The sequence below is a fragment of the Passer domesticus genome, chromosome 3 (genome assembly GCF_036417665.1).
Source record: "Passer domesticus isolate bPasDom1 chromosome 3, bPasDom1.hap1, whole genome shotgun sequence".
Classification (NCBI taxonomy): domain Eukaryota; kingdom Metazoa; phylum Chordata; class Aves; order Passeriformes; family Passeridae; genus Passer; species Passer domesticus.
Window position 1 is genome coordinate 120,073,964 of NC_087476.1, and position 25,093 is coordinate 120,099,056.

The window sequence follows — 25,093 nt, forward strand, 5'->3', positions numbered from 1 at the left end:
CTGTTCATCTGCAAAGAGCCCAGGATGCTCCATGCCCATGAAGGGGGCAGGACTCAACAAGAAGAATTATTTTTTCTCAAATTCTGTAAGTCCACAAAACAGGCAGTAAGTTTTATGGCATGGTCACAGAAGATCTTCAGATTAACAAATATAATAAGACATTTGAACATGGCAAGAAGCTGTGCATACCTCCAGCCCACCCTTCTGACAGGATTAGAATTTATAAATTCTGATTTTCACACCTGCTCTTGTGGGTGACTGCCTATTATGTGAATGTATAATAAAAAGGTCTTGTTGGCATAAATGCTTGGAAGTATCTTTGAAACCTTTCACCAGAATAAGTTGTGCAGAAAAGCTTCCTTTTGTTTAATAAACTAAGCTTTCATAATACTAGACTAAACAGATTCTTTAGATGTTACACAAACCTTAACAAAATTCAAATTATTCTAGATATTCTGTTCTATATGTTACAATTTACTCAGTGGGTTTATTATAGAAAAATGACAAATCATTAATAATTGTAATCCTTACACGACAATTTAACACTGGGTAAAAAACAGAAAAGAAAGCAAAACAGTTGAAAGAATTTTCATTTGATTTAAAAAAAAAAATTAAATTCTACATAAAAAGTTGGTTTTGTAGTGGGTTAGAATATTACATACCTGTCACAGAAAATACACTTCTATGAATAAAGATATAAAAATAGAATATTTAATTCTATTTTAAACACTTTTGTTGTTATCTAGAAATCATCTCATATGTCACTACTTTCTTGAGCTACTGACAACACTGACTATTTCAAAAACACAAAGCAAACACACTTTAAGACAGGCTTCTGGTTTGCTGCTTTTCTTGGAAATCAATGGTTTAATTTAAACAAAATAATGCAAAAACTCAACTACAACAACAAAACCCCTCACATACAGATGTCCTGTGAAAAAACCCAAATTCTCATGAAAGGTTGTTATATACCTTGGATAGGCATCTGAAAAACAGATGCAAGGTTCATAAAAAGCTAAATACTGATAAAGGTGAGTTTGTTTGGTTCCCTTTGCTTTAATATTCATTAATTATGTCATCAGAGTAATTGTCTCTGGTACCTCAATGAGGCAGAGACCTGAGATGTGTTTGAATTGCACTTAAACCCGGGGAGTAACTTCACTACTGTGATCACACCATAAAAAGCTCATGCTTGTACTCTCCTTTGAACTGCTTCCCCTTGCAAAAGTCCTTTACCAGGATTTTCCCCTCCTTTTTCTGATAATCCATAATCTTCAGCCTGCTGCAGACAAAAGACTTGCACCTCTGTAGTTTGATGCCTAAACTACAAAGCTTTTGTTTCTTTTGCAAAGCTGCAAAACCTTCAAATGACTTCATATATGAGCATCGTGTGTCACTTGGGACAGTCCATCCCATACCAGTCCATAGCACATTATAACACAGGAGTTGTTTTTTAAAAATCAAAAACCCCAAACTTGAAAGCCTGTTGTGTGCTTTAACAGAAGACTAAAACTCTGAAGAGCAGCAGAAAAATAATGCACTTGGACTTTTCAATGCTTTGCCTACATTTCTGTTTCATCTGCTTGTGTTCCTTGACTCATTCACATATCAGCAAAGAAAGTGACACTGATAAACACAGCCCTTCCTTTAAGCATTTATGGGTCTTACTGTGCATTTTGAACAAGGTTTTTGATATTTTCATTTTACAACCAATTAATGAAAGCCCACTCTGAGCTATAAAGAGGAAATAATGCCACGTTCTGAAAGATGTTTTGCATGCATTCTGCAGTGTTTCCACTTTAAAGCTGGAAAGAGTAACTGCAAATCAGATTTTGTTTATCCATTGCACCTTAAAAACACATCTTGGGGAGCCCTCAGGAAAATAAATGAAACATCATCCCAAGACACTGAAAACAAAGTTCCTTGAAGGCACAGAAGTCTTCAGCATTCCTACCCAAAAGGATACAAGCAGGTAGGTTCTTTCCTGATTCTCTTTTACTTCTCTTTTTACAATGTCTTTAAACCTGTGATGTAAAATATCTATTACCCTTTTTACACTTACTACACTTGCATGTCCTCTGCCTTCTGTTCCCTGGATTTCACTGCAGGAATCAGGAGGTGGATGACTGTCACCAGAACCTCCTCCAGAGGCTCAGCCTGTGTCTTTATCCCCATGATTATTGCTTGCAATAGACTCATTAAGCTCTTTTGTCCCCAACTACAGAGTTCAGTTGAAAGGTGGCTTTTATGCTTTCTCTGTTTAGAAATAACCTCTTGTCTAATCCATAAAACTCCTCCTTCCCTTAAAAGTTTGATTTTTTTTAAAAGCTATTATTATGCCAGTAATTCTTCTATTTCCATCAGGAAAAAGATCTCTCCTTGCTATCACAACAAAACTTTAAAAATCGAGTTACCCTTGAACTTTCCCAAATGGCCTTGTACAAAACATCCCGGGCTGGCTGATGAAAAGAACATAAATCTTTTAACACTCAGACACTTGAGTTCTGCCTTTCCCAACTGAAATGATAATGACTTTCCCACCACCCTGCCTCGGAGTGCTGCATTACAGCGCCACACAGGCGCTGTGTCACCGAGGGCAGCGTGGCTCCAGAAGGACACAGCTCAGCTGAGGAAGCCAATTCCTTGGGGAGCTGCAGTGCAGTCCCTGGTGGAGCTCATCAGCAATCCCAGGCACAGCTCCATTAAGGCTCTCTGCACTGACAGCAGCTGCTTGCTAAAGGAGATGAGCAAAGCCACGGGAGCAGGAGGGTTTCCACAGGGCAAGGCAACTTCTCTGCTATGGGCTGACACCAAGTTTTTGCTCAGTGCTGCCAGGAGCCTCCAGAGAGGCCGTTCTCAAAAGAGATCAAAGGTGATCTGGGCAGTTACCAAGCACTCACTCTCCTTTAATCAGGAAGCATCCACAGGAACACTGATAAAATTAAAGCCTTGCATTAGACAAATACAAAAGCATGGCAGCATTGGGGAGTGCTCAGACAGTGTGTTTGGAACTGCCTTACTCTTCCTTTTGCCAAAATATTAAGCCTGTAATAGTACAGAATAACTGGGGACAATAAATACCTCACAAGAACTAGAAATGAACTTCTCTCCCTTGTGCATTTAGCTATTAAAAAAGAGATTTAAAAGCCACAGTGAAACTCCACTACAGAGTCAAGGAACAAAGCACATGAGAGCTAGAGAATGACAAGATCATTGATAGCTTGAGGGAAACCTTGAGAACTTAGAAAGAAAGTGAAAATTAAGCAATTCCAATTCATCCACTTGTAGGGAACAAGTACATTCTGCAGGGCAGCAATACAGACTGAACTGATTTCTTTTTGGATTACAAAATTATGTTAAATGACAGAGCACAACTGCTGTGAACCCAAAAACAATGCATATTTCTGATTAACAATACAATGTGTATAGTTGAAAGGTCTAGAAATTCCAGAGAGATGTGAAGGTTGTGACAGCCAGTGTGATCATCCATTCTAATAATCACAAGCTATAAAACCCTCTAATGTCCACACCCAACCTCCTTAATGGGGCCAAATTTGTGGCCTGTCACAACTTGGTAGGATGGAAGAGCTGACAAGAATTGACTTGAAACAAAGATTACTTTTATAGTTGGGAAGAAAGAAATTAATTTCACAAGACCCCTGCACATCTTCCATAGTTCATATTTAACAGTCAGCACACAAAGCAAACCAAAATGGTTTCAAGACATTTTAAAGTCACCCCAGTTTTGGAATGCTGAGGTAAAGATTTGCTTCCTAGGACTTGAAATTCCTCTGGAATGGCCTTTTTTTGGCTGTGGTGCTCCTTATCCATATGTTCCTAGCATACTGCACAGTACACATAGCCCTTCTTTGATGTTAGTACTCTGCAGGCTCCTCTGCTGTGAGGGTAACATTTACCTTGGCTGCATTATTGCTCCTTTGCTCGCCTTGGGAATTCATTTACAAAGAGCTTCTTTATAGATTTTCTGCCACCTATTAGAATAGGGAATGTAAGTCCATTTTCTTTATGCATATTGTCCCTCTCATTTGGATTCAGGTGCCCTTCACTCTGAAAGAGGAGGGTTATGGCCCCCGGGGCAGAAGCCCAGCGGGGAGGCCGGTTGTCCAGGATAGCTCAACGAGGGTCCAGGATCGCCCAGCGGGGGTTCAGGCAGCCCAGGCAGCTATAGTGATTTGCAGCTCAGCTCTTTAGTGATTTCAGCTCTTTCAGCATGCCTGGGGCCGTCACCCTGGGTATAGCCGCAGCAGACGCAGAGAGAGAGGAGCAGCGCTGTATGGGTTCCGCAGGGTTCTTTATTGGGGTCCCCGCGAAGGTTCCAGGGACAGCTCTCCTCTGCCGAACCGGGCAGAGCTAGGGGTTTTTATACCTTATAGGGGGATTGAAAACTGTCCAATAGTAAAGGTCAGGGGAAAAAGTGGCCTATGGATCTACAGAGAGATAACAGGGTCCGAAGGCGGAAGAGAGGGGGCTTCTAAACCCTTAGTCATGCTGACTTGGTATTTCCTAGCTCAGGCTTCTGTTCTCCAAGGCCTTGCAGGCCTTGTGCCTGCTACAACTCCACTTTCTGTATTTAGAAAAAAGGCGTTCCCTATGGTTCTTTTAAAACAGTGGACAAGGCATGAGAACATAAGTAACACGATGACAATTACAAGAAAAACCCACAACATTCCCTTAACCAAAGATGCAACCCATCCCGTTAATCCCCATTGACCGAAGAGGTCATTGACCCAGTCTGGGGTCTGTTCTACTTTTAAGTCCTTCACAAGTCCCTTCAGTTTCTGGATGTTGGCGTGGATGGATTCCGAGCGTGAAGAGAGATTGAAGCAGCACATCCCTTCGAAGTCCTCGCAGCCATGTCCATGGGCGAGCAGCAGGAAGTCAATCGCTGCTCGATTTTGGAGTGAGGCGTGTCTTGTGGTTTCTTCTTCCTTTAAGAGATCGCTCAGGGCAGCAGAAGTAGCGTTAGCCTGCTTACTGAGCCAGCACCCAAGGTGATTTATGTCCCCCAGGGCCTTAGCTGCAGCAACCCATGGTAGGAATATAGAGACCGCTATCTTTTTAGGTTTGTTCCAATCGTATAATTTGGGATCGCAATTTTCATCAAATGCTGTGTAGGACCTTTTGTGGCGTTTTAACTCGCTCTCTTTTTTCCAATTGTGCAACAAGGTGATATTTGGAGTAAGGGTAGAAAGTTTTCCTAGGGTACAGGGACCTCCCTGGAGTCGTGAGGGGATCCCAGCCCATACTCTGTCACCACAGATGAGAAACGTTCCCTTGGGTAGAACTTTGGGATGGAGAGAGGACACAGAGATCACACGAGCAGTGTAATTACACCAATCGTGAGGGTTGTAGGCTTTGTTAATTGGTGATATGTCTTTTCGGTATGTGTTTTTGTTCAGATCAATTTCAGGCAAATTATTCTTTGGACGTCTAAAGTAAAATTTGACACAGAAGGTGGCCTTAGAGGACCCCAATAGATCCAATTCTTGAGGTTCCTCAAGAGCATTGGGCAGTATTTTTGTCCACTGGTCCCAAGTTTCTACCTGGTGGGGTCGCTTACCTGTGGTGCGGAGAAGCTCTGAATTATAGGCGGGCCAATCATCGGCTACGAAAGGAATTCCTACTAGACATGTGGAAAGTGGGTTATCAACGCTCCCCATGGATAAGCACATGTTATCCTGTTTTAATGTTCTTGCTAAGGTTACCCAGACATTATGGCTCGGCTGTGGGCCGATCCAACCGACGGCACATGGCACGGTGAGGAACATCCAGGCAGCAGTGAGGACAGCGCCAACGGAGATATTTTTCATCTTTGGGCAGGAATGGGGCTTCTGATAGGGAATATAAGCAAAACTTGTTATTTTTATGGTAGGAGGGGGGAGTTAGGGTTCCTTTCTTGTTCCTTTCCTCTGTTCCTTCCACCTCCCCCCTTTATTTTTAGTTTTTTACTGTTTTTTGGTTTTGTTTTTTTTCTATGGTGCTAAGGGTGGGGGAGTGGGTAAAAGTTTAGAGGCTTTTGGTAAGGGTAGATAAAAGGGATAATAGGGTTTTTAGGGTAAAAAGGGTATTAACATCTAATTCAGAGAACAGTTTGTTTTCAGGCTGTGCCTGGCCTAGGGCTTGATGCCGCAGAATGTTGTTCAGCTTTCTGGTTTGTCTGCTGCTGTGTGATGGGACAGTCGTCTCCTCCACCTGTGGATGTTTGGCGACGTCTTCGTCTCCAGGCCGAGCTGGTCTGGTTCTGAGGAGGTCTTGTGTTTGACTCAGGAGGATTCTTGTCACTGCTTGTGGAAGTGGTATTTGCAGTGCCTAGGTATGGTTTTATGTTTTTCCCTGGGTACCATCTTGGACCAGATGGTAGCAGAACACACGCGTATCCTCTTCCCCACGTGATGAGTTCGAAAGGTCCTGAGACTTTATGTGTTTCTGGGTCCTTCACCAGCACAGGTGGTTTCTCTGTGAGCTTTGCTTGGGTGGTATTTGCAAAGTGGCGAAGTATGGGTGGATCAGGCTCTGAGGTTGTACAGTTCAGGAAGTTGATGACATAGAGAGCCTTGCAAAGTCTTTCAACTGGAGAAGTGATTTTTGTTCCTCTCTGTTGCTGATTGAGGACTCTTTTGAGAGTTTGGTGTGTCCTTTCCACGATGGATTGTCCTGTGGGGTTTGCAGGTATACCTGTCTTGTGTTGTATTCCCCACTCACTGAAGAACTCTTTTAACTTACGAGAGGTATAGGCAGGTCCATTGTCTGTTTTGATCTCCTTTGGTACTCCCAGGGTTGCAAACGCGAGGAGAAAATGTTTTATGGTGTGCTGCGCAGTTTCTCCTGTATGTGTTGATGCAAATACTGCTCCTGAGAATGTATCAACCGATACATGCACGTACTTTGACCTTCCAAAAGGTGCAAAGTGGGTTACATCTGTCTGCCACAGCTGGCAGCTGTTTAAACCTCGGGGATTGACTCCCGTCCCCATAGATGGTATCTGGTAGTTTTGACAGTTCGGGCATGTGGCAACAATAGCTTTTGCCTGATCTTTTGAGAGCTTGAACATTCTGATAAGGGCAGGCACATTTTGATGAAAAAATGAGTGTGACAACTTTGCCTGGGCAAAGATGTTAGGGACATTAGCAGTCTCTATTGCCATGGCTAAGGTGTCTGCTTTCCTGTTCCCTTCTGCAATGAAACCTGGGAGGTCAGTGTGTGACCTCACATGCATTATATAGTAAGGTTGTTTTCTGTGGGAAATTAAGCGTGTTAATGTGGAAATCAATTGGTATAACTTTGGATTGGAAACCTCTTTGAGAAGAGCATGTTCTGCTCTCATAGCTATGCCAGCAACATAAGCTGAATCTGTGACCAGATTAAAAGGTTCGTCTTTGAATTTCTCAAAGGCTCTGACAACAGCTGCTAACTCCGCAATCTGTGGAGATCCCTCCACTATTTTTATGTCAGATTCCCAATTTTGGGTCTTAGGGTCCCTCCATGTCATTACCGACTTGTGGGATGACCCTGAGCCATCTGTAAAGACGGTTAGAGCTTTGAGAGGTGTCCTACTTTGGACTAATTTTGGAGTCAGATGAAATGTTACATCACGATTAAAAAGCTTATGTTTTGGGATATGCACTGAAATTTGGCCTGTATAGCTATCTAAGGCATACTGGAGACTCTCATTGGTCTGGAGCAAATGTTCCAGGTCCCCAGTGGTCATTGGCAAATATATGCATGTGAACTCACACCCTGCAAGGGAACGGAGGCGAGTTCTAGCCTTTTTTATTAAATGTGCCATAATTTCTTGGAAGGTGGTAATGGTTTTTGTGGGTTGGTTATTTGTAAAGATCCACTCCAGGATTAGTAAAGGGTCTCGAAGTTGAGTGTCCCATTGAAAAATCAGTCCATAGAACCTAGGTGCTTTTCCCAGAATGACGAACTGGAAAGGCAGGCTGGGCTCGAAACGATGGGCTTTGCGTGAAGACAGGGCTTCCTGGACCTTGGTGATGGCATCTCGGGCCTCTGGTGTTAGAGTGCATGGAGAGTCCAGATTCTCCTTGCCCCGAAGAAGGCTGAACAGTGGAGCGAGGTCCTCTGTTGTAATTCCTAGCAGTGGACGTACCCAGTTGATGGATCCGCACAGACTGTGTAAGTCTCTCAGGGTTTTTGGGTCGTCTCGGATGGCGAGCTGCTGGGGTACGATGGTCCGTTCCCGGATCTGGAGTCCAAGGTAAGTCCATGGGTTGGTGTACTGTATTTTGTCCTCACGGATCTCAAATCCTGCCTTTTCTATGGTTTCAATAGTCTTTTTAACTGCTTTGTCCAAGTACGTTTTTTCTGGTGCACAGACCAGGATATCGTCCATATAGTGATGGATGATCGCATTTGGGAATAGGTTCCGAACAGGAGACAGGATGTGAGCAACATACCACTGGCATATACTTGGACTGCACTTTAGTCCTTGTGGAAGAAAACACCAATGATATCTCTTGAGTGGAGCCTCTCTGTTAAGAGAGGGAACGGAGAAGGCAAACCGTGGAGCGTCCTGGGGATGCAGCGGGATGCTGAAGAAACAGTCTTTAATATCAATGATAGCAAGTGTCCAGTCTCTAGGCAGCATCGATGGTGAGGGCAGGCCAGGCTGAAGGGGACCCATGTCCTCGATGACCTCATTGATTTTTCGAAGATCGTGGAGGAGCCTCCACCTGTCAGTTCCAGGCTTTTGTAGTACGAAGACTGGAGAATTCCAAGGGCTGGTGGTCTCTACGATGTGGCCTTTGGCGAGCTGTTCATCCACAAGGGCGTGTAGTGCGCGCAGTTTGACTTTAGAGAGGGGCCACTGCTCGATCCAGATCGGGTCATGGCATTTCCAGGTGAGACGAGGAGTGTCTGGCAGTGCGCGCTCCTCAGTGGCCCCAATTAGAAATCCGGACTGGGAATACGTAGGGAGGCTCCCCACTGACATAAAATGTCCCGTCCATACAAGGTGATGGGGGCCCTTACCACGAACGGGCGGATGGTTGCCAACTTGCCTTCAGGCCCTTCGACGAGGATGTTGTTCTTGCTCCTCATGGAAACTGTAGCTCCACCGATCCCTGTGATCATGCCTGCCACAGGTTGTAGCTCCCAGTGTGCTGGCCATTCAGAGCGGGCGATGATGGTCACGTCTGCACCGGTATCCAGCATCCCTGGTAGGTGGAACTTCTCTCCTCTGCAGGTAAGACCGCACTCGATGACAGGCTTACTCGGTCCCACAACTTGTATCCACATTGCTGTGGGGTTGAGAGGAAGCTGTTCCCTGTGATTCTTAGGGAGTAGAAAGGCCTGTGCAAATGGGGTACCCTTTGGAAGAAAATATGGTAAGTCTGTGCAGTACACCTGGACAAAGATTTCTTGTCCCGGGTGCACTGTTTGTACTTCTGGAACAACAAATATTTCCTTTGGGCTATGGAGAGAATCACCTATAATTAGGATGTTAGAAGGACCTCCTTTTGGCCCACGTTTGCCTGTGGGAACACGATAAACATTGTCATTTTTAAAGTCAATGGACAGTGCAGTTACCAGCTGACGGCGCGTTCCCTTTGGTATTGCTCCGTGTGTTGGATCCTCCTCATGTGGTCTGGAATCTCCTGGGATGGTGCGTGACTGGGTCTGGGTGGCCTTTGATTTGGTGTCTTTGCGTGGGGCCCCACCACGCTCCGATGGAAGTTTCCCGGACGCGGCTGGTAGTACTGCTGATTCTGGGACCTTTGGTGGAAATTGCGAGGGTTCCTGGGAGGTGACCTCTCTGGACAGTCCTTTATAAAATGTCCAAAATCTCCGCAGTGGTAGCAGCGGACCTGATCCTTAGAAGCTATTACTGCATATGCACTAGAAACTCCTTCTGCAACACCCTTAGTCACTGCTTGGGCCACTGTGTCTTCAGTGGACAGGTGACGTGTGCAGCTTTCCAGCATTTGCTCTATGGTAGGTTCTTTGTCTATGGGTAAGGCTCTCAGAATTATTTTACATTTTTCATTCGCATTACTCATGGCAAGTTTACACAACAGTTCTTTTCTTGCCTCTGTGCTCTCTATCTGTTTTTCCAGAGCATCCTTAATTCTATCCACAAATTTGATAAAGCTTTCATCTATTCCTTGTTTGATAGTAGAAAAATATTGGGTGGGGGTGGAATCATCTGGGGTGAGAAGTAAAGAGGTTTTTGCTGCTATAGCCACGTCTTGTAATGTTGCCTTAGGTAAAGTATCAGCTTGGTCAGAGGGTTTCTGCAAATCCCCTTCACCAGCCAGCTGTTCGAGTGTAAAATTTGGCTTATCAGCATCTGCAGCATAGTTATCTGATAATGTTTTTAATTGCTTTTTCCAATGCCTTTCCCAAAGCATGTACTCGGCGGGAGAAAGGAGGCACTGGGCAATATTTTTAATATCGTGGGGTACCAGAACATGTGCTGAGAACGTAGCTTCTAGGAAATTTCTAAAAATATGTGAACTTCTACCATGTTCTGTGGCTGTATTTCTTAATTGCACAAGTTCTTTATTTGTAATAGGTTCCCATGTCTTTCTATTAGTGGCACCTCCTTTTTTCCCCTTCTTATATTCTACTGGAAAGGCAGTAATTCTCTGAGCTAATTGCCAGTCCCCTGCCTGTGTGGCTTCCATTTTTATTTTTGCCCAAGGATCTACATATTCTATTTCCAAATCAGAATCGCTGTCACTGCTGTCATCAGATGACGAGAAGTGAGAGCTATCAGGCCTTGCCTTATGTTTCTTATGGCTGGCTGGAGCTGCATTTGGCAGAGGTGCCTGTGGCTGGACCGGGTATAAGGCAGCACATGGCAGGACGTGGCTACACGTGGCACATGGCGGGGTGGCCGTGCAATGCGTGATACAGCATGCACAGGACTGGGGGGCGTGGGGAGGGGGGGCAGAACTGAGGGAAGTCTGGGGGGTCCCGACCGGGGGCTGCGGAGCGTGGGTATGGGGTTGCGCAGCGAGGGTATGGGGGCAGGGGGGGTGCGGGATGGAAGGGGCGGCGGGACTGAGGGAGGGTGCGGCGGGCACGATTCCGGCGGCAGGCAAAAGCGCGGTGGTGGGGGGGGGCGCGGGTACCCAGGCGGGCTGATCCCGTGCCGCAGCAGGGATGATGCCGGGGGCAGGGAAAGACGCGATGGTAGCGGGGGGGGCGAGGGCGGGGGAGGGAGTGGGGGCGGACGCGGCAGGGACAGGAGGGACGGCAAGGGGGGTGGGGGTGGCCTCAGTAGGGTCGGGGGGAGCAGGGGGAGGGGTGGGGTTTGGGTCAGTCCCGGCGGGAACTAGCGCAGATGCTCTCGGAGATAACGCAGAGCAAGGAGGCGCGCAGGATGTGGCTCCCGAGGGGAAGGCGGGGGGGAAGAGGGGGTGGGCAGGGGCCGTGGGCGCCCTGGGGTCGGGTGGTTGCGGCGCAGATGGCGGGACCCTAGGACCCAGCGGAGTGCTGGATTCCAGGGTGGAGGGGCTGTTATCTCCTCCATTAGCATTTGAAATAGGCGCTTCTGTTAAGTGAGATAAGAACTTTTCGTTTCGTTCGACAGAAGTTAGCCCTGAGGCTAAAATCTTTTTGTTAGTTTTTTCTACAGCCTTAGTTATAGCGTGGAACATAGGTAAAAACCGAGTTACAGAAAAGTCTTGGTTAGTTTGAAACTTATATATCGTGGTCCCAATTGTATCCCAAAAGGAGTCTAAGGTAATAGTCTGTGTATTAGTATCTGGGAAGTGGCAGAGAATCCATTTTATAAAACGTTTCAGGTTAGTTTTTGAAAGGTTACCTTTAGAAAAAGAAAAGTTGTTAGAAGATAGGATTTCTAGGATTAGGGAATATAAATCTCTCTCGTTCTGGGATCGTTTCAACGTACTAAGCTTTGATCCCATTTTTCAGTTCCCGCCAGCAGAAAAAAGAGAGAAAAAAAGAAAAAACCCAAAAAAAAAGGACCCGAGGAAAAAATATTTTTGCGCGCAAGAGAGGCTGTGTTAAACTTACACTTTTCAGCCTGTTGTGGGTCAAAGTTCTGCTGGGGGTCGTCTGCTCATCAGCCTCCGCGGACACTCGCGTGCCCAGGTGTCGTTGTTGCGGGTCGGCTGACGTCCTGTCCAGAAGAGTCCTTCTAAAACGAAGAGCTTCTCCTTCCAGGATCTCTGGCGAGCGGAGGCAGTGACAATTTCACGAAGAAATGCTGCTCCTCTGAAATGCCAGGTCCGGCATTCAGTTCCGCGGCCAGGCTATCACGGCGGTTCAGATGTTGGCCCAGGGGCCCCCCGCTGTTCGGGCGTCGGCTCTGTTCGGAGCGCCAGCTATGGCCCCCGGGGCAGAAGCCCAGCGGGGAGGCCGGTTGTCCAGGATAGCTCAACGAGGGTCCAGGATCGCCCAGCGGGGGTTCAGGCAGCCCAGGCAGCTATAGTGATTTGCAGCTCAGCTCTTTAGTGATTTCAGCTCTTTCAGCATGCCTGGGGCCGTCACCCTGGGTATAGCCGCAGCAGACGCAGAGAGAGAGGAGCAGCGCTGTATGGGTTCCGCAGGGTTCTTTATTGGGGTCCCCGCGAAGGTTCCAGGGACAGCTCTCCTCTGCCGAACCGGGCAGAGCTAGGGGTTTTTATACCTTATAGGGGGATTGAAAACTGTCCAATAGTAAAGGTCAGGGGAAAAAGTGGCCTATGGATCTACAGAGAGATAACAGGGTCCGAAGGCGGAAGAGAGGGGGCTTCTAAACCCTTAGTCATGCTGACTTGGTATTTCCTAGCTCAGGCTTCTGTTCTCCAAGGCCTTGCAGGCCTTGTGCCTGCTACAGAGGGTCAGCTCTTTAACACAGAGAAACTGCAAGACTGTACTTCTCAATCCAGACTGGATGAGATCTAGGCTGCACCAGGGGAGGTTTCCATTGCATATTGGAGAAAATTTCATCACTGAAAGGATTTTCAAGCATTGTCCTGGTAGTGGTGGATTCACTATCCCTGGAGGGATTTGACAGACCCTGTAAATGTGGATGTCAGGGATGTGGTTTAGCAGTGAACTTGGGAATGGTCAGACTTGACGATCTTAAGGGTCAACCTCAGTGATTCTGTGATTCTATTCTGTGTGAACAAGGGGATGGACTAGGATAGATTATTAGAGCTTAATGACCCCTTGATTAATTTGTTGTTGACATTTACTCAGAGGAAGCAGCAGAACAGAGAAAGGAGCCATAATCAAGGGGAAGGATGTCTCTGGAGACTGTCTGGGGTTTGGTGTGCATAAACAAAGTTAGTCCAAGCTTTCAATGGTTACGCTAAACAGCTGCTTCATTATTTATGTAAAAAGTAGTAGCATATGATGACTCGGATTCTTGGAAGGAAATCTTTTTTCTTTTCCTAAAGACATGCCTCTGGATTCCTGCAAGTGATATTTATATCCTTAAGGGATTTCCTCAAATGCCTTCCCATGGCAATCTACTTTCCATAAAGGCTCGATCTGATGAACCACTCAATTACAGTAGGTCATTGTAGTGATGTAATGACAATGTCAGGCACAGACACTTACACGAGGCAGTTTCATCTCAGACAAGTAGAAAAATTACAGTCATCTCAGCTGAATTTCTAGTTATTTCAGTCACTGTGCTTAATTTTGGAGTCTCTTTTATCCTCGTGGTGAAATTTTCTAGGTGGAGGCTGACACAGTAGCAAACAGTGCAGTCAGCACAAGGGTCTGTGCACCACTGGTTGTGCTGCTGGAAAGTTCCCTGCACCACTGAAGAATTCCAAGATGGTCTAAACATCATCTGCTTCCCAAATTTGTCTGTTCCCAATGGCAGCAGCAAGCCTCTTCCTACACAACCCACTGTGGGTACCCCCCAGGCTACTCTGTGACCCTGGCTGCAGGGTGAACAACACGAAGCCTTGAACATCTGCTCCCTATCTCAACCCTGCCCAGGAGAGAGTTGTGTAATCCACACACTCGTGATGATGCCTCTTGTGATTTACATCCTCTGTAAAACCTACAACGAGCTCTCCTTTGCTCCCTTGCTGCCAACTCTCTCCATTCTCATCTAATCTCCTCATCTTTGGGAATGTTGCTGCCATTTGGACTCTCTTCTGACTATCTGACTACTCAAGTCCCCTTTGACCTCACATGTCAAACATTTCTACTTCATTCCTGCACTTCAAAATGTATGGGAGACCTCAAAGAAATGTCCAGAGCTGCCAAAATTATGGACAGAGAGCCACTCAAGGCCATCACAGCTCCTTACTGACCCTCAAACACGTGGCAGTGTCTAAGGAAACATTCAGCCCAACTTTCTCCTACTCAGCAATTCCATGACAAAGTGGCCTCAGAGTTAATAACTGCTTTGCTTTTCCATGGGAGCAAAATTTATTAGCACAAAAAAAAGACTGTCAGACAAACATCCCCTCAACACTTACTGCCTCTGGCACTAGATTCTGTATTCATTCATTAGCACGTACAGATGAGTCATGAATCCAGAACGCAGAGATTGTCTATGAGGTGCTGCACAAAAAAAGTGAGAAAGATGGTTTCTACTACCATGAAACATCCCTGCCTAATGATCATAAACTACATTCCAAATAGCTGACACTTCCACCTCCATGTTTCTGCCGTGTTTGCTCTAGGAAAGATCCAGCCCTACCAAAGACCTGGGGATGCCACTGTAACATACGTCTGTTATTAGTGCAGATGAAAGCAATCAGGAAAAATGTAAATTGTTATAAAACTGCCAGACATTCAATAACAAACTGTTACAGCCTTCAAATGACAGGAAAACTCTGGCCTTGAGCAATCTCATTGAGCTTTGAAGACTAATAAAGCTTCAGAACTGGTCCTGCTTTGTGTACTGGTGTTGGAACAGATGACCTCAAGAGATTTTTCTTGGCCTAACTTACACAATTTTATGAAATTGTAGTTAACAAAGTGAAATATAAATAGTCTTGAACTTTTACACAGTATTAATTTACTCCTTTGAACTGTTACTTGTATATATGTTGCAATTAATTCCATGAGCAATGTAAAAGCCTTCATTAGACATGCTGTATCACAAAAATTTATGTATCATCTAAGGGATCAAATCCCCAATAAAGAAATTAATATAGTACATTACACCCTAATGCACAGAGAAACCAGATATTTCATCCAAAATCTTTATAACCACAGTCTTTTTATCATCATGTGCAACTCACAGACTCTCCCGTCTGGAGATGATGGTTTAATAGTAGCTCTTGGATCTGGACCTGTTCTTCCTTCTCCTTGTTTCCTTCTGAACTGGGGATGCATCCCCACCAGTATTTGGGCTATACCTTCAAAACAAAGCTCCTGATTGTCTCCCCTTATCATGCTTTGGTTTGTGGTACAAACAAGTTGTGGAGCAGTAGAAGTAACTCCATTTGGAGTGAATGAAGCCACGTTAATTTTGGAGTGAATATGTCTAGAAAGGCATTTCCTGGTGAGTTCTAGAACACTGATGCTGTACAGCTGAGCTGTCTTTTTCAACTCTGCACATCAAGCAGTACTGGAAAATAGTCCTGTGATTTCCCTAAAGGGTGAGCAAACCTGATCCATATATTACTGAGGATGGGAAGGGAAGCTGAATGTCATGGCCCACCCAGCTAACAGCAGAGCACTGGCACAGCAGCTGACAGAAAGCCCAGCTCCCTTCTCCCCTCCCTCCTCAGGCATCAAGATGGAACTGGAATGTCAGTAAATGAGAACTATTGCAAGCTCCTGCTCAGGGGGCCACAAGTTCTCTGAGTGGCCCAGCATGGAAGGAACCGTTTATGGCTTTCTTACAACCTCTGACACCCTATTTGCAACTTTGAGAGATGACTGCTGTAACTGATCCTAATGCCCAGCCCCTGGCTTGCTCAGGAATTCACAGTTTCACTGCTGGGTCTATATAATACCTTAAATATTGGCAATCCAGTCTCCATCCAGCAGTTAAAGCAAGTCTGGAGTGTACTGTAGCAAACCAAGCAGCTGCACCCTACACAGAACAGTCCAGCCTCCAAATGAAGCACTGAAATGAATCTCTCCAGTGCATCTTTATTGCACAGGGAGATGGCTCCAGGAAGACTCCATACACAGAAGCATTATTTTTTGATGGAAGGATTGGACTCAGCTTTTAGAAAAGCAGTGCTAACTGGTTTTCCTGTGCTCCACCACTTGTAAGCACCATGGACCCAGCTGTCCCTCCCACACAGCTTTATGTATCGTTCCATGTATTATTTATTCTTGGAAGACACAGAGCAACACAGAAGTCAGAACTTGTTTACATTTCAGTTATGGAATAAGCTATTGATTCTATTGCATCAAAGGCATTTCTGTTTGTTCAGCAGTCCTATGATCCACACACAATGAAAATAAAATTTAAAAAATTAAAAAGTTCCAATTAAAATAGAGTTGAGATAGTTCACCCCAAACATATCAGAGTTCTATATTGATTTCATGGCCTGTTATTTTTAAAGTGACTGCTTTTAAAACTTTTGCACACTGCTGCCTTAGCATTAAAAAAGTTCTGCCAAGTGTAGAAGTATGGAATTAGTGTACTTATGTTAAAGAAAATTAAGGCAGAATGCCCATATTCTTAACTTTGTTTCTTTAACAGACACTCATTCTTCATTTTTTCCTTTCAAATGTAAGAAAGCTTGAAAGACTTAAACCAGGTTTCATTTAATAAGAGAAAATAAGAAGCCTGCCACACAGAAAATTACTAAATTACACTCAGTTTAGGGGTTCCACTCTTCTCTTTTGCCTCAGGCTTTTGGGACATTAAGGCCACGATATAAATCCTGGTCAGTGCTTTTTTCTAAGTAGCAGAAACGAGAGTTTATTAGCATCACAGTGGTTGCCTCAATAATGACAAAACAGTTGCTCATTACTGCTCATTAGATTCATATTAGATTCATTTGCAATAGCAATACATCTTCTATTCATACTCGATTGCAAAACAACAGATATGATTTGACACCTGCTGTAGTACAGAATTCATTAGAAAGTAATAATACAAATAGGATTTCAATGGATGGACTTAGTCTTATGTCTCTGATGGGTCTAAAATTTGTCATTTAATGTAGAATTTATATAGGATAAATATCACAGCAGGCAGCCAGCTTCTCCAAATCATGTGCTCCAATAAAATGCCACACACAGAAGCAGAGAAGCAAAGAGCAGACAGACACACAAACAAGCAAATTAACAGTACCATATGCAGGAACAGACATTAACTTTTTCTTTTGATATCCCTAATAGATAAATGTACTTACTAATTTCTAGAGTCACAGAGAAGTGCAGAAAGCTGCATTTTCATCAAAAGATTAAGTCAACAAGTAAACAAGTTCGATTTTCCCTTGAAAACTTCCAGGACAAACAGCCCAGGATGCTCCTGAAACACTCGTTAAGTGCCATTGTCTTAATTTACTTGCATAGTGCAAAACCATTATTGTGTCTCTATGCTTCGGAAGCACCAAACTAATAACAGTGTTTAAATGAGCTGAAATCTCTTCTTTTTCCTAGAAAATCCTAGGAGGAAAAGACAAAATTATCTCCAAACTTATCAGTTCTTGCCTCCTTTTTTTTCCTGTGCAAGGGATGAAAGTATATGGAAGTAATAGGTCTTCATATCATGAAGCAGAGAGAGGTTGATTGCACAATGCAGCCCTGCATATCATGAAATAATTCACATTATAATAAATTCAGCCTCATTATTACCTTTCCTGGTATTTCGGAAGGTACAAAACAAATATCCTGTTTCTGTCCTCTGCCCAGCTCTTAATTCAAATATCAAATTAATTAATTCCCTACTATTTGCAGCTTATGCAAAGGAGTGTGTTCCTATCCCTCAGCACACCTAACATCTGAAAAAAACCATAATTTTGCTTACTCTGCCTCTGGCAAGAAACTTCTTCACAACTTCTTATCAAATCTGTTTCTTACCAGAACTCCTTCCCAGCAGATGGGTTCCTCTAATACTCAATCCAGTCATAATCTAGCTCTGCTCTCCACAGAAAAACTGGGTATGGCCATTGCCCTCTGCATTGTTTGAGATATCTTTCATGAGTTAACACTCAAGGACTGTAAAGATGAATTCTCAAAGGAAGACTACCAAACAGGTATTCTGAATTTCATAATAAAACACTTGATCTGATACAACCTAGAATCAGACCTAACTTTCCTACACTTCTAAAATCACACTCTGTTTGCCACTTCATCACTGGTTTTAGTTTTTTAATTGAATTAAAAAAACCCAAAACACCTCAAACCAGGAAACCAAAACACAACAAAATATAGAAAGTAGTCTCAACAATCAGGAAAGTCAATGGCTCCCTGATTTCTCCTGGGAAAGAAGGCATTGGCACCCTGCCTCTATTTTTTCTGGTTGGGATTTGAGAAATAACAATGCAAATATATTAATATTGCATGGTCAGGGCTACTTTCTATTAATATGCCATTAATATAGCAACCTTTGCACTACATTTAAAGATCATGAAGATCAATATTTATTCTGAGGTCAGGGAAAAAAAATCAATCTTGCAGTAAAATGAGTCATATTTAATATATCCTATCAGCATAATTAAGTTTATACATAAAAAGTAGCATTGATATGTGAATAATGAATGCCATGACAGATGAATTTCCCTTCTTGAACAACTTCATGTGGGTAATCTCAGAAATGGAAAGATTTCCATGGATAAAATGAAACAAATATGAAATAATTCCTGTAAGGCCAGTCAGTGGCCAAACCAGGATTAGGATCCCAGGAATTACTCCCATGAGAGGAATCTTCCTGATTCCCTTCTCTGCTCTGAGCACTCCCTGCAAACACAACCCATTCCCAAAACACCAATAAACTTACATTACCTCCTCACACATTTCTGAAAGAAAATAAAAATGGATAAGAAAACACTTTTTCTTCAGTGCTCAGCAATAATTGCTTTCTAAAGGTACAAGCAACAAAACCTCTGACATCCAAGAGAGGAGGAACATGCCCAGGCTCTGACCACCTTTGCAGTTATAGTGGCAGGAACAGGGAGTAACATCTCATCCCAACAGCCATGAAAATGATGAGAGAGCAGTATTTCAAAATTAAAATAATTCCTCAGTGAGAAGAATCCTGACCCTGACTGGGCACATTCTGTAGTTCATTCAAAAGGCAGGCGTTCCTTCTTACCTTTTCCAGGGCTTTTGGTGCTTTTGTTGCCAGGAAGTTTGCCTTCCTTGTATTGATTTCCTGTTCTGGTGAGTTCAGGGTGTAGAACTGGCCGCACAATTCCATGGGATGGATAGCAAGGTGAGTGTTAAAGGAAGGCAAGTTCCAGAGGCTAAAGTGGTCCCTCTGGAAGTGTGGGAGTCATTTATTCAGGCTACTTTATACTAAAGCAAATGACACCTATTGCCACTTCTCAAATGATCTGTTTATTTCAAATGACAGTTCCCAGATCTCCAATATTTTGTATTTTCTTTAAAGAGAGGACTAATTTCTTACCTGCTTTTTCCAAGTCTCTGCTTCTTTCTTCTGATCTGCTTAACACGTAAACACCTCTAATAGGTTGAACTTACCGTGAGGTGCAAAATACAAGAGCTGTCTACAAGAAAAGCCTTAATCAGTCATGAGTTTGGTAAATGATGCCTCCATGCCATCCATATTGAGTGTCCATTACTCCTGGACATAGCACATTAACTGACTCATTAGCTATTTCAAACCATATGGACTTGGGTTTGGGTGGGTTGCTCTGATAATATCCTGAGGTGAGCTTCCTAATTATCGTAATTACGTGATCTCAATCACTGGGCCAGCCACACAAAATAGAGTCAGGAGGCTCAGAAATGGGTGTCAGTGCACCCAGGCAATGACTGAGCTGAGGAACACGGCCCCTGGATGCTGGAGCTCCCTGGATACTGCAAGAAGTAATTACTCCCAAAGTTCTGAGGAACTGGCAGGGAGCAGCAACAATGGAGGGAGCCCGGCAGGAGCAGGGATCTGCACAGATGCAGGGACACAAATAGATCTCCCAGCACAAACTGGGAAGCGGTCTGAAACTTGATGCCTTGTTGTCAATGCTCTTAATATCGAGATGTTACATCTCTGGGGTAAATTTAGCCATGATATTTTAAGCATCAGTGAGATGTGGAGCAAAGCAGGGGAATTGAATGTGGGAGTGCTAAAATGTCAGTGTTAAATACCACAAAAGCATCACAATGCAATGGTGAGAGAAGCTACAAGTGCTCACCTACTGTAGGAAATTTAAGGGGTTTTGTGCACGTGACACTGCAAGATTTCATACAATTGACTGCAGTCTTTTATATTCGAGCTTAGGTTTGAGCAAGGAGAAGAAAAAAATTAAAATAAATGGAAGATGGACCAAATGTTTAATGCACAGTGCTTTAAGACAGAGACAGAAACAAATACAGCTTCAGGACAGGTTTGCTGTCCTGTTAAACACCTAAAGAAAGCACTGACTCCCTGAGAATCTCACCACACTCTTTAAATGCAGCCCATGATAAACCAGCACAGCTGATTGTTACTCTCCAGAACCTGTGCCAGAAAGACTTTGGTACTGGTAGGATTTGTGCATTTTTACTCTTATTAGCACATTCCCATTTCTCCTACTAGGATTTTTGAATTTGGCAGTAGTGGTAGCTGTACCACCTTGAAAGGAAATTGCCTCCATCATAATCAGGCTTTCCTGAAAAACCCAAATCCCCACATCTGTAACCACATCTGTAGTTATTATGGCCATTCATCCCCTTTATCACCTCCCCAAACTGCTAATTTGTAGCAACTGAGAAGAGGGCACTGAGCTTCATTTACCGGCCTAAATGGAGAACGGTTTTTTGGGAGGGCTGCTAATTGGTTGATTATAAGCAGGGGTAAAGAAAAAAGCCCCACCTCCAGTTCAATCCAACAGGGAAAGAGGATTTCTTAGTCCCACCCACAAAAAACGTGCATGTGCTATTAGCAGGGCTGAGGCTGTAGAATCAACCTCTAATCTGCTTGGAGCTTTTCTCACTAAAGCCTTTGGTCTTTATTTTTTAAAAGTATGTATGTGTCAGTTTTGTGTTTTAAAGTCTCTGGAACCAAACAATCAGAACTTTGCTGGTAACACACACCTTTTTGTGGGCCTGCTAGTTACGGCTTTTTATTAATAAAGATCTGGATTGAAAATACAAACTTATTCTTCAGGAACAGCCTGGTATGTGCAGGAACTTTTCTTTTAGTATTTCCTTTTTAAATATGAGTCATATGACTAGTTTCTATTACATTCCTGAGTGGTTGTCTTTGAGGATTTTAACTTATAATGACTGATAAGAGCTTGAAAATCTTTAACTTTGCATCTGTCCTCTCATTAAAAAAAAAAAGGAAAACCAACACAAAACAAAATAAACAACAACAACCCAGCAAACAAAACAACCAAAAAAACCCCTCAGAAATTTCCCACGGCTTGTAGGATAAATACCTTAAACCCTCTTATACCACATATTAACATTAATTGCACAAGTTGTGATAGAGCTCTAAGTTATTAAAGATGGTTCACTATTCCTCAGAACTCCATGAATTATTCACACTTAACCTGTTTGGGTTGGGTTTTTTTTTTTTTTCCCCTCTACCTCATCTGACTTTATTTCACTTTCTCATTCTAGTGAAACTTTGTGGGCAGGGAAAGAGCCTGGAAGCAGGAAGCCCTTTGATAATGCTTTCATTTCAGTTTAATCATGTTGATACCTCTTTGCAACAGCTGAGCAAAGAAGTTTTCTCCTTAAACAGAGGTTTGTCCTGTGATTCCCAGGCAACTATTTTGAGATAATTTTCATCTGGAAAGATCCTTTACCCAGGTAACACAACACTGATATTGGTGATGGTTTCTTTGATGCTGAACTGGGCAGCTGTAGTTGCTTTTTTAAATAAGCCAAACAACCCCAACACCACTCTCCTACAGTCTGTTTTGGCAATTGTTGCAAAGGGGAAAACTCTACCAAACGCTTTATGGAAAATTTGCATTTGTCTCCTTTATGGCTGAGCTTTCTGCTGGTGATTCTTCAGCTGGTCTTCTCAATAATGATAAAACCACAGAGTCTGCAAGTCTGATGAAGCCAAAAGAGTTGCTACATGAAGGCTTAATGGTCTTTGCAGTTGTAATATGTGTTACTACTTTTAAGTTTACTTGCAAATTATGTGGTTGCCTGATGTTTTGGATTTTGATAGTTCTTTTAAAAAAGACACAAATTCTTCCTTTAAAAAAAATGCTTAAACTTTTAAGTTTTATACCCTGTTTTCTGGAGAACGACTTGTACTCATGGTGTGGTGGTTCCCCCTCGGGTCTGCCTAGGTTGTGTGTACCTGGGTGAACGGACCCTATTGATAAAGCAAACTTGCACAAATTGGTGGTTCGTGATCAAAACTATGCCCTGGGATCTCGGGGAATAAAAACTCACCTCAGAGCGTCCTTTACTGCCAATTTACAATGGGATGGGGCTGACGGGCTCCTGGGTCAGCAGCATCTCTCCTCTGTCCCTGCCTGGAACCAGCCCGAGGTGGCCATCACCTCTTGCACTGGGCTGTTCTGGGGTGAGCACCTGTGTTTCTGGGTGGAAATGGTTACCCTTGGCCTCTGCCAGGAAGATCCTGAGGGAAAACCGAAGTGGCCTGAGGGAAGCGTGGCACCTGACAGTTCTGTGACTTCGCTGCACCTCCTCAAAGTGCCCGGAGAACAGTTTTGGGGTTTTTATTTTACTTCAAATCCTGTCAGCTGAGATTTTCTTTTTTTTTTTACCTCAGGCAGGAGACCGTCTGATCTCCTACATCTCTACGCACGAAATAATTTTTTTAAAGTTCCTCCCTCGCGAGGCGCAGCCTCAGAAGCGGGAGAGCGGGAACGCCTGGGGCCGATGGCAGCGGACGCCATCTCCCTCACGATCTCCCTGCTCCGTCTCCCTCCTCCTCCGTTCCCCTGCATGTCCCTGCTCCTCCGTCTGCCTTCTCCCGCAGCGAGGAGCCGGAACAGCCGGGACACACCGAGTTCCCGGGCACCATCTCCCGCTCCGTGCCCCCGGGGGGAGGCGGCGGTGGCGGCGCCTCAGGGCGGGGCTGTGGGAGGCGGGAATGGCGCGCGCCCCGCCCCGCCCCGCCGAGGGCCGTGAGGGGGCGGCTGCGGGAGAGCCCCGGCCCGGCCCGGGCTGCCCCGGCCCGGCCCCGATCCCCGCCCCGGGTTTCCCCGCCCCGGGTTTCTCGGCGGGAAGACGGCATCCCGCCAGCTGTTCCTCCTCCTGCTGCTGCTGCGGAAGTGCCCGGCTGGGAAGTTTGCGGCCGGCGGCGGGGGGAGGCCGAGGGGGCTCTGTGGAGGTGGGTGAAGGGGAGCGGGCTGAGGGACATCGCCCCCTGCTCCGTGCTGGTGGGCAAAGCACATCGAGGGGTGTTGTACCTTCTGGCAGCAGTTTTTCAACAAGCTTTCTCTTTCGTTTTCCCCTCCCTCAAGGTACGATGCCGCCCAAAGGTCCCGGCAAAGGCAAGCTGCCAGTCCCGCTCCCTAAAGACATGATCCTGAAAGACACCGAAGGAAAAACCTGGAGGCTGGGCAGACAGATCGGCCAGGGAGGATTTGGCCTGATCTATTTAGGTAAAATACTGCTGATAATTAAGAGGGTGACTTGCAAATTGCTTTGTAACTTCCTGTACTGGAAAAAGCGGTAACTTTAAAAAGTGTGGTTTACATGCCGATCCTTGTTCCAGTGTGGTTTTCTGAGCTGTTCCTGCTCCATTCCTGCTCATGATGCAGAGTGCTCTCCGTGGCCTGTCCAGCTCATTTTGCTTCATACTAATGTGCTTTTCTATGGATCTTGAGTGGGGCAACCAGGGTACCCCTGTGTCAAAGCACTGCCAGGTGATGCTTTGCAAAGTAAAAGTACTGTTCCTCAGCCAGAGTTTTGGCCTTATGCCAACCTCATGCTCTATAGCATTCTTTCAGTTTCCGGTTATTGGAAGTGTTATTTTCTGGCCAACAGTAAATTATTTTGACCCCGAAAGTGAAACAGTAACAATACTCAGCTGGGTGCTGCCTCTGAATTCATCATTTCAGCAGAGGGGGAAGTGGTGTTCCGTATTTGCTCTGGCCTAGATAAGAATCACTTATCTTCTTCAGTGATTCCTTCAGAATCACTGCATTTCAGTCAGTTTGTGCTCTGCTCTGTGAGGAGTGAGTAGTTGTGAAAGGCAGTTTGTAAAGCATTCTGGGTCACTGCAGAGGGTGTAACGTATGTTAGTGTTGCTGGTCTCTGTGAAAGGGCAAATCCTGTGTCCCAGGCAATATTATGAGCTTGGATGGTTTGGTTTTTATTTTTTTTCATGGCAGCATATAGAAAGTACTTCACAGTGTCTATTTGGAACTAAGTTGAGCTTGTTTGGAGCAGCGAAGAATCACCTAGAAGCAGTTTACTGCATTGTCCCTGAAGCCTAGCATGGTCTTTTTGAGTTACAGCAATGTGAATTCTATTTGGAATATTAAGGCTTAAAACTTAATAAGCAAGTCACTCCTATACACAAACAAGTTTCCTTTTATGTAGAAATCAGCTACACATATAGTAGCAAGGTTCCTGTAGTGAAGTTTCTGGTTTGGTTTCCCCTGGAATTTCTGTAGTTCACACTGTTCCTCACTGCTCTGCAGACAGAGCCAGTGGGAATGACAGGGATTTCAGCTAACAGATCAGATACAGAGGTGTCAAAGGGTAGGGCTCTTGTTGGAGTATTTTTCTTTTTCCTTTTGGTATATCTTATTACCTGTTATGACCACCTTTGAAACATTAGCTGGTTACATTTGAGAGGTGCTGTGAGTTGAGCACATGAGGGATGTTACCATGAGAAAATGGACCTTAGCATGGGCTAAGAAGTGAAGGTGACTCTGGGTACTTCCATTTTGAGTTGAAGGACAGGAAGATGGGAACCTGCAGAAGTCTCCCACAGACTGAAGGCTTTGAGGGAGCTGGGGATGCAGTGCAGAAAGCAGTTTGTAGTGGGTGTGGCTCTCCATGTGTAGGACTGGTAATGCTGTGTTCCTGAATCACTCAGAATATGACTCAGCCA

The 25,093-nt window shown here is 44.5% G+C and overlaps 2 protein-coding genes across 7 annotated transcripts in view; one reads left to right on the forward strand and one right to left on the reverse strand.

The window, feature by feature from the left end:
- Positions 1-4,082: 4,082 nt before the first annotated feature.
- On the reverse strand, positions 4,083-12,822 carry LOC135297739 (uncharacterized). Its single transcript, XM_064415589.1, has 2 exons — positions 12,025-12,822; positions 4,083-5,852 (listed from the first exon to the last, which is right to left on the reverse strand). Exon 2 carries the CDS (start codon positions 5,829-5,831, stop codon positions 4,530-4,532), a length of 1,302 nt encoding a protein of 433 aa, XP_064271659.1. The 5' UTR covers positions 5,832-5,852; positions 12,025-12,822; the 3' UTR covers positions 4,083-4,529.
- Positions 12,823-21,706: 8,884 nt separating this feature from the next.
- Positions 21,707-25,093, forward strand: part of VRK2 (VRK serine/threonine kinase 2) — a 38,278-nt gene continuing 34,891 nt past the window's right edge. For 4 of the 6 annotated variants that reach the window (XM_064415590.1, XM_064415591.1, XM_064415594.1 and 1 more), the window contains exon 1: positions 23,493-23,633. In XM_064415590.1, coding sequence (XP_064271660.1) covers positions 23,498-23,633 — 136 coding nt within the window. In that variant the 5' untranslated portion in view covers positions 23,493-23,497. Of the gene's footprint in view, positions 21,853-23,162; positions 23,360-23,492; positions 23,634-25,093 lie in introns of those variants that run through there. The other 2 variants (XM_064415592.1, XM_064415593.1) reach the window with 2 other exon arrangements.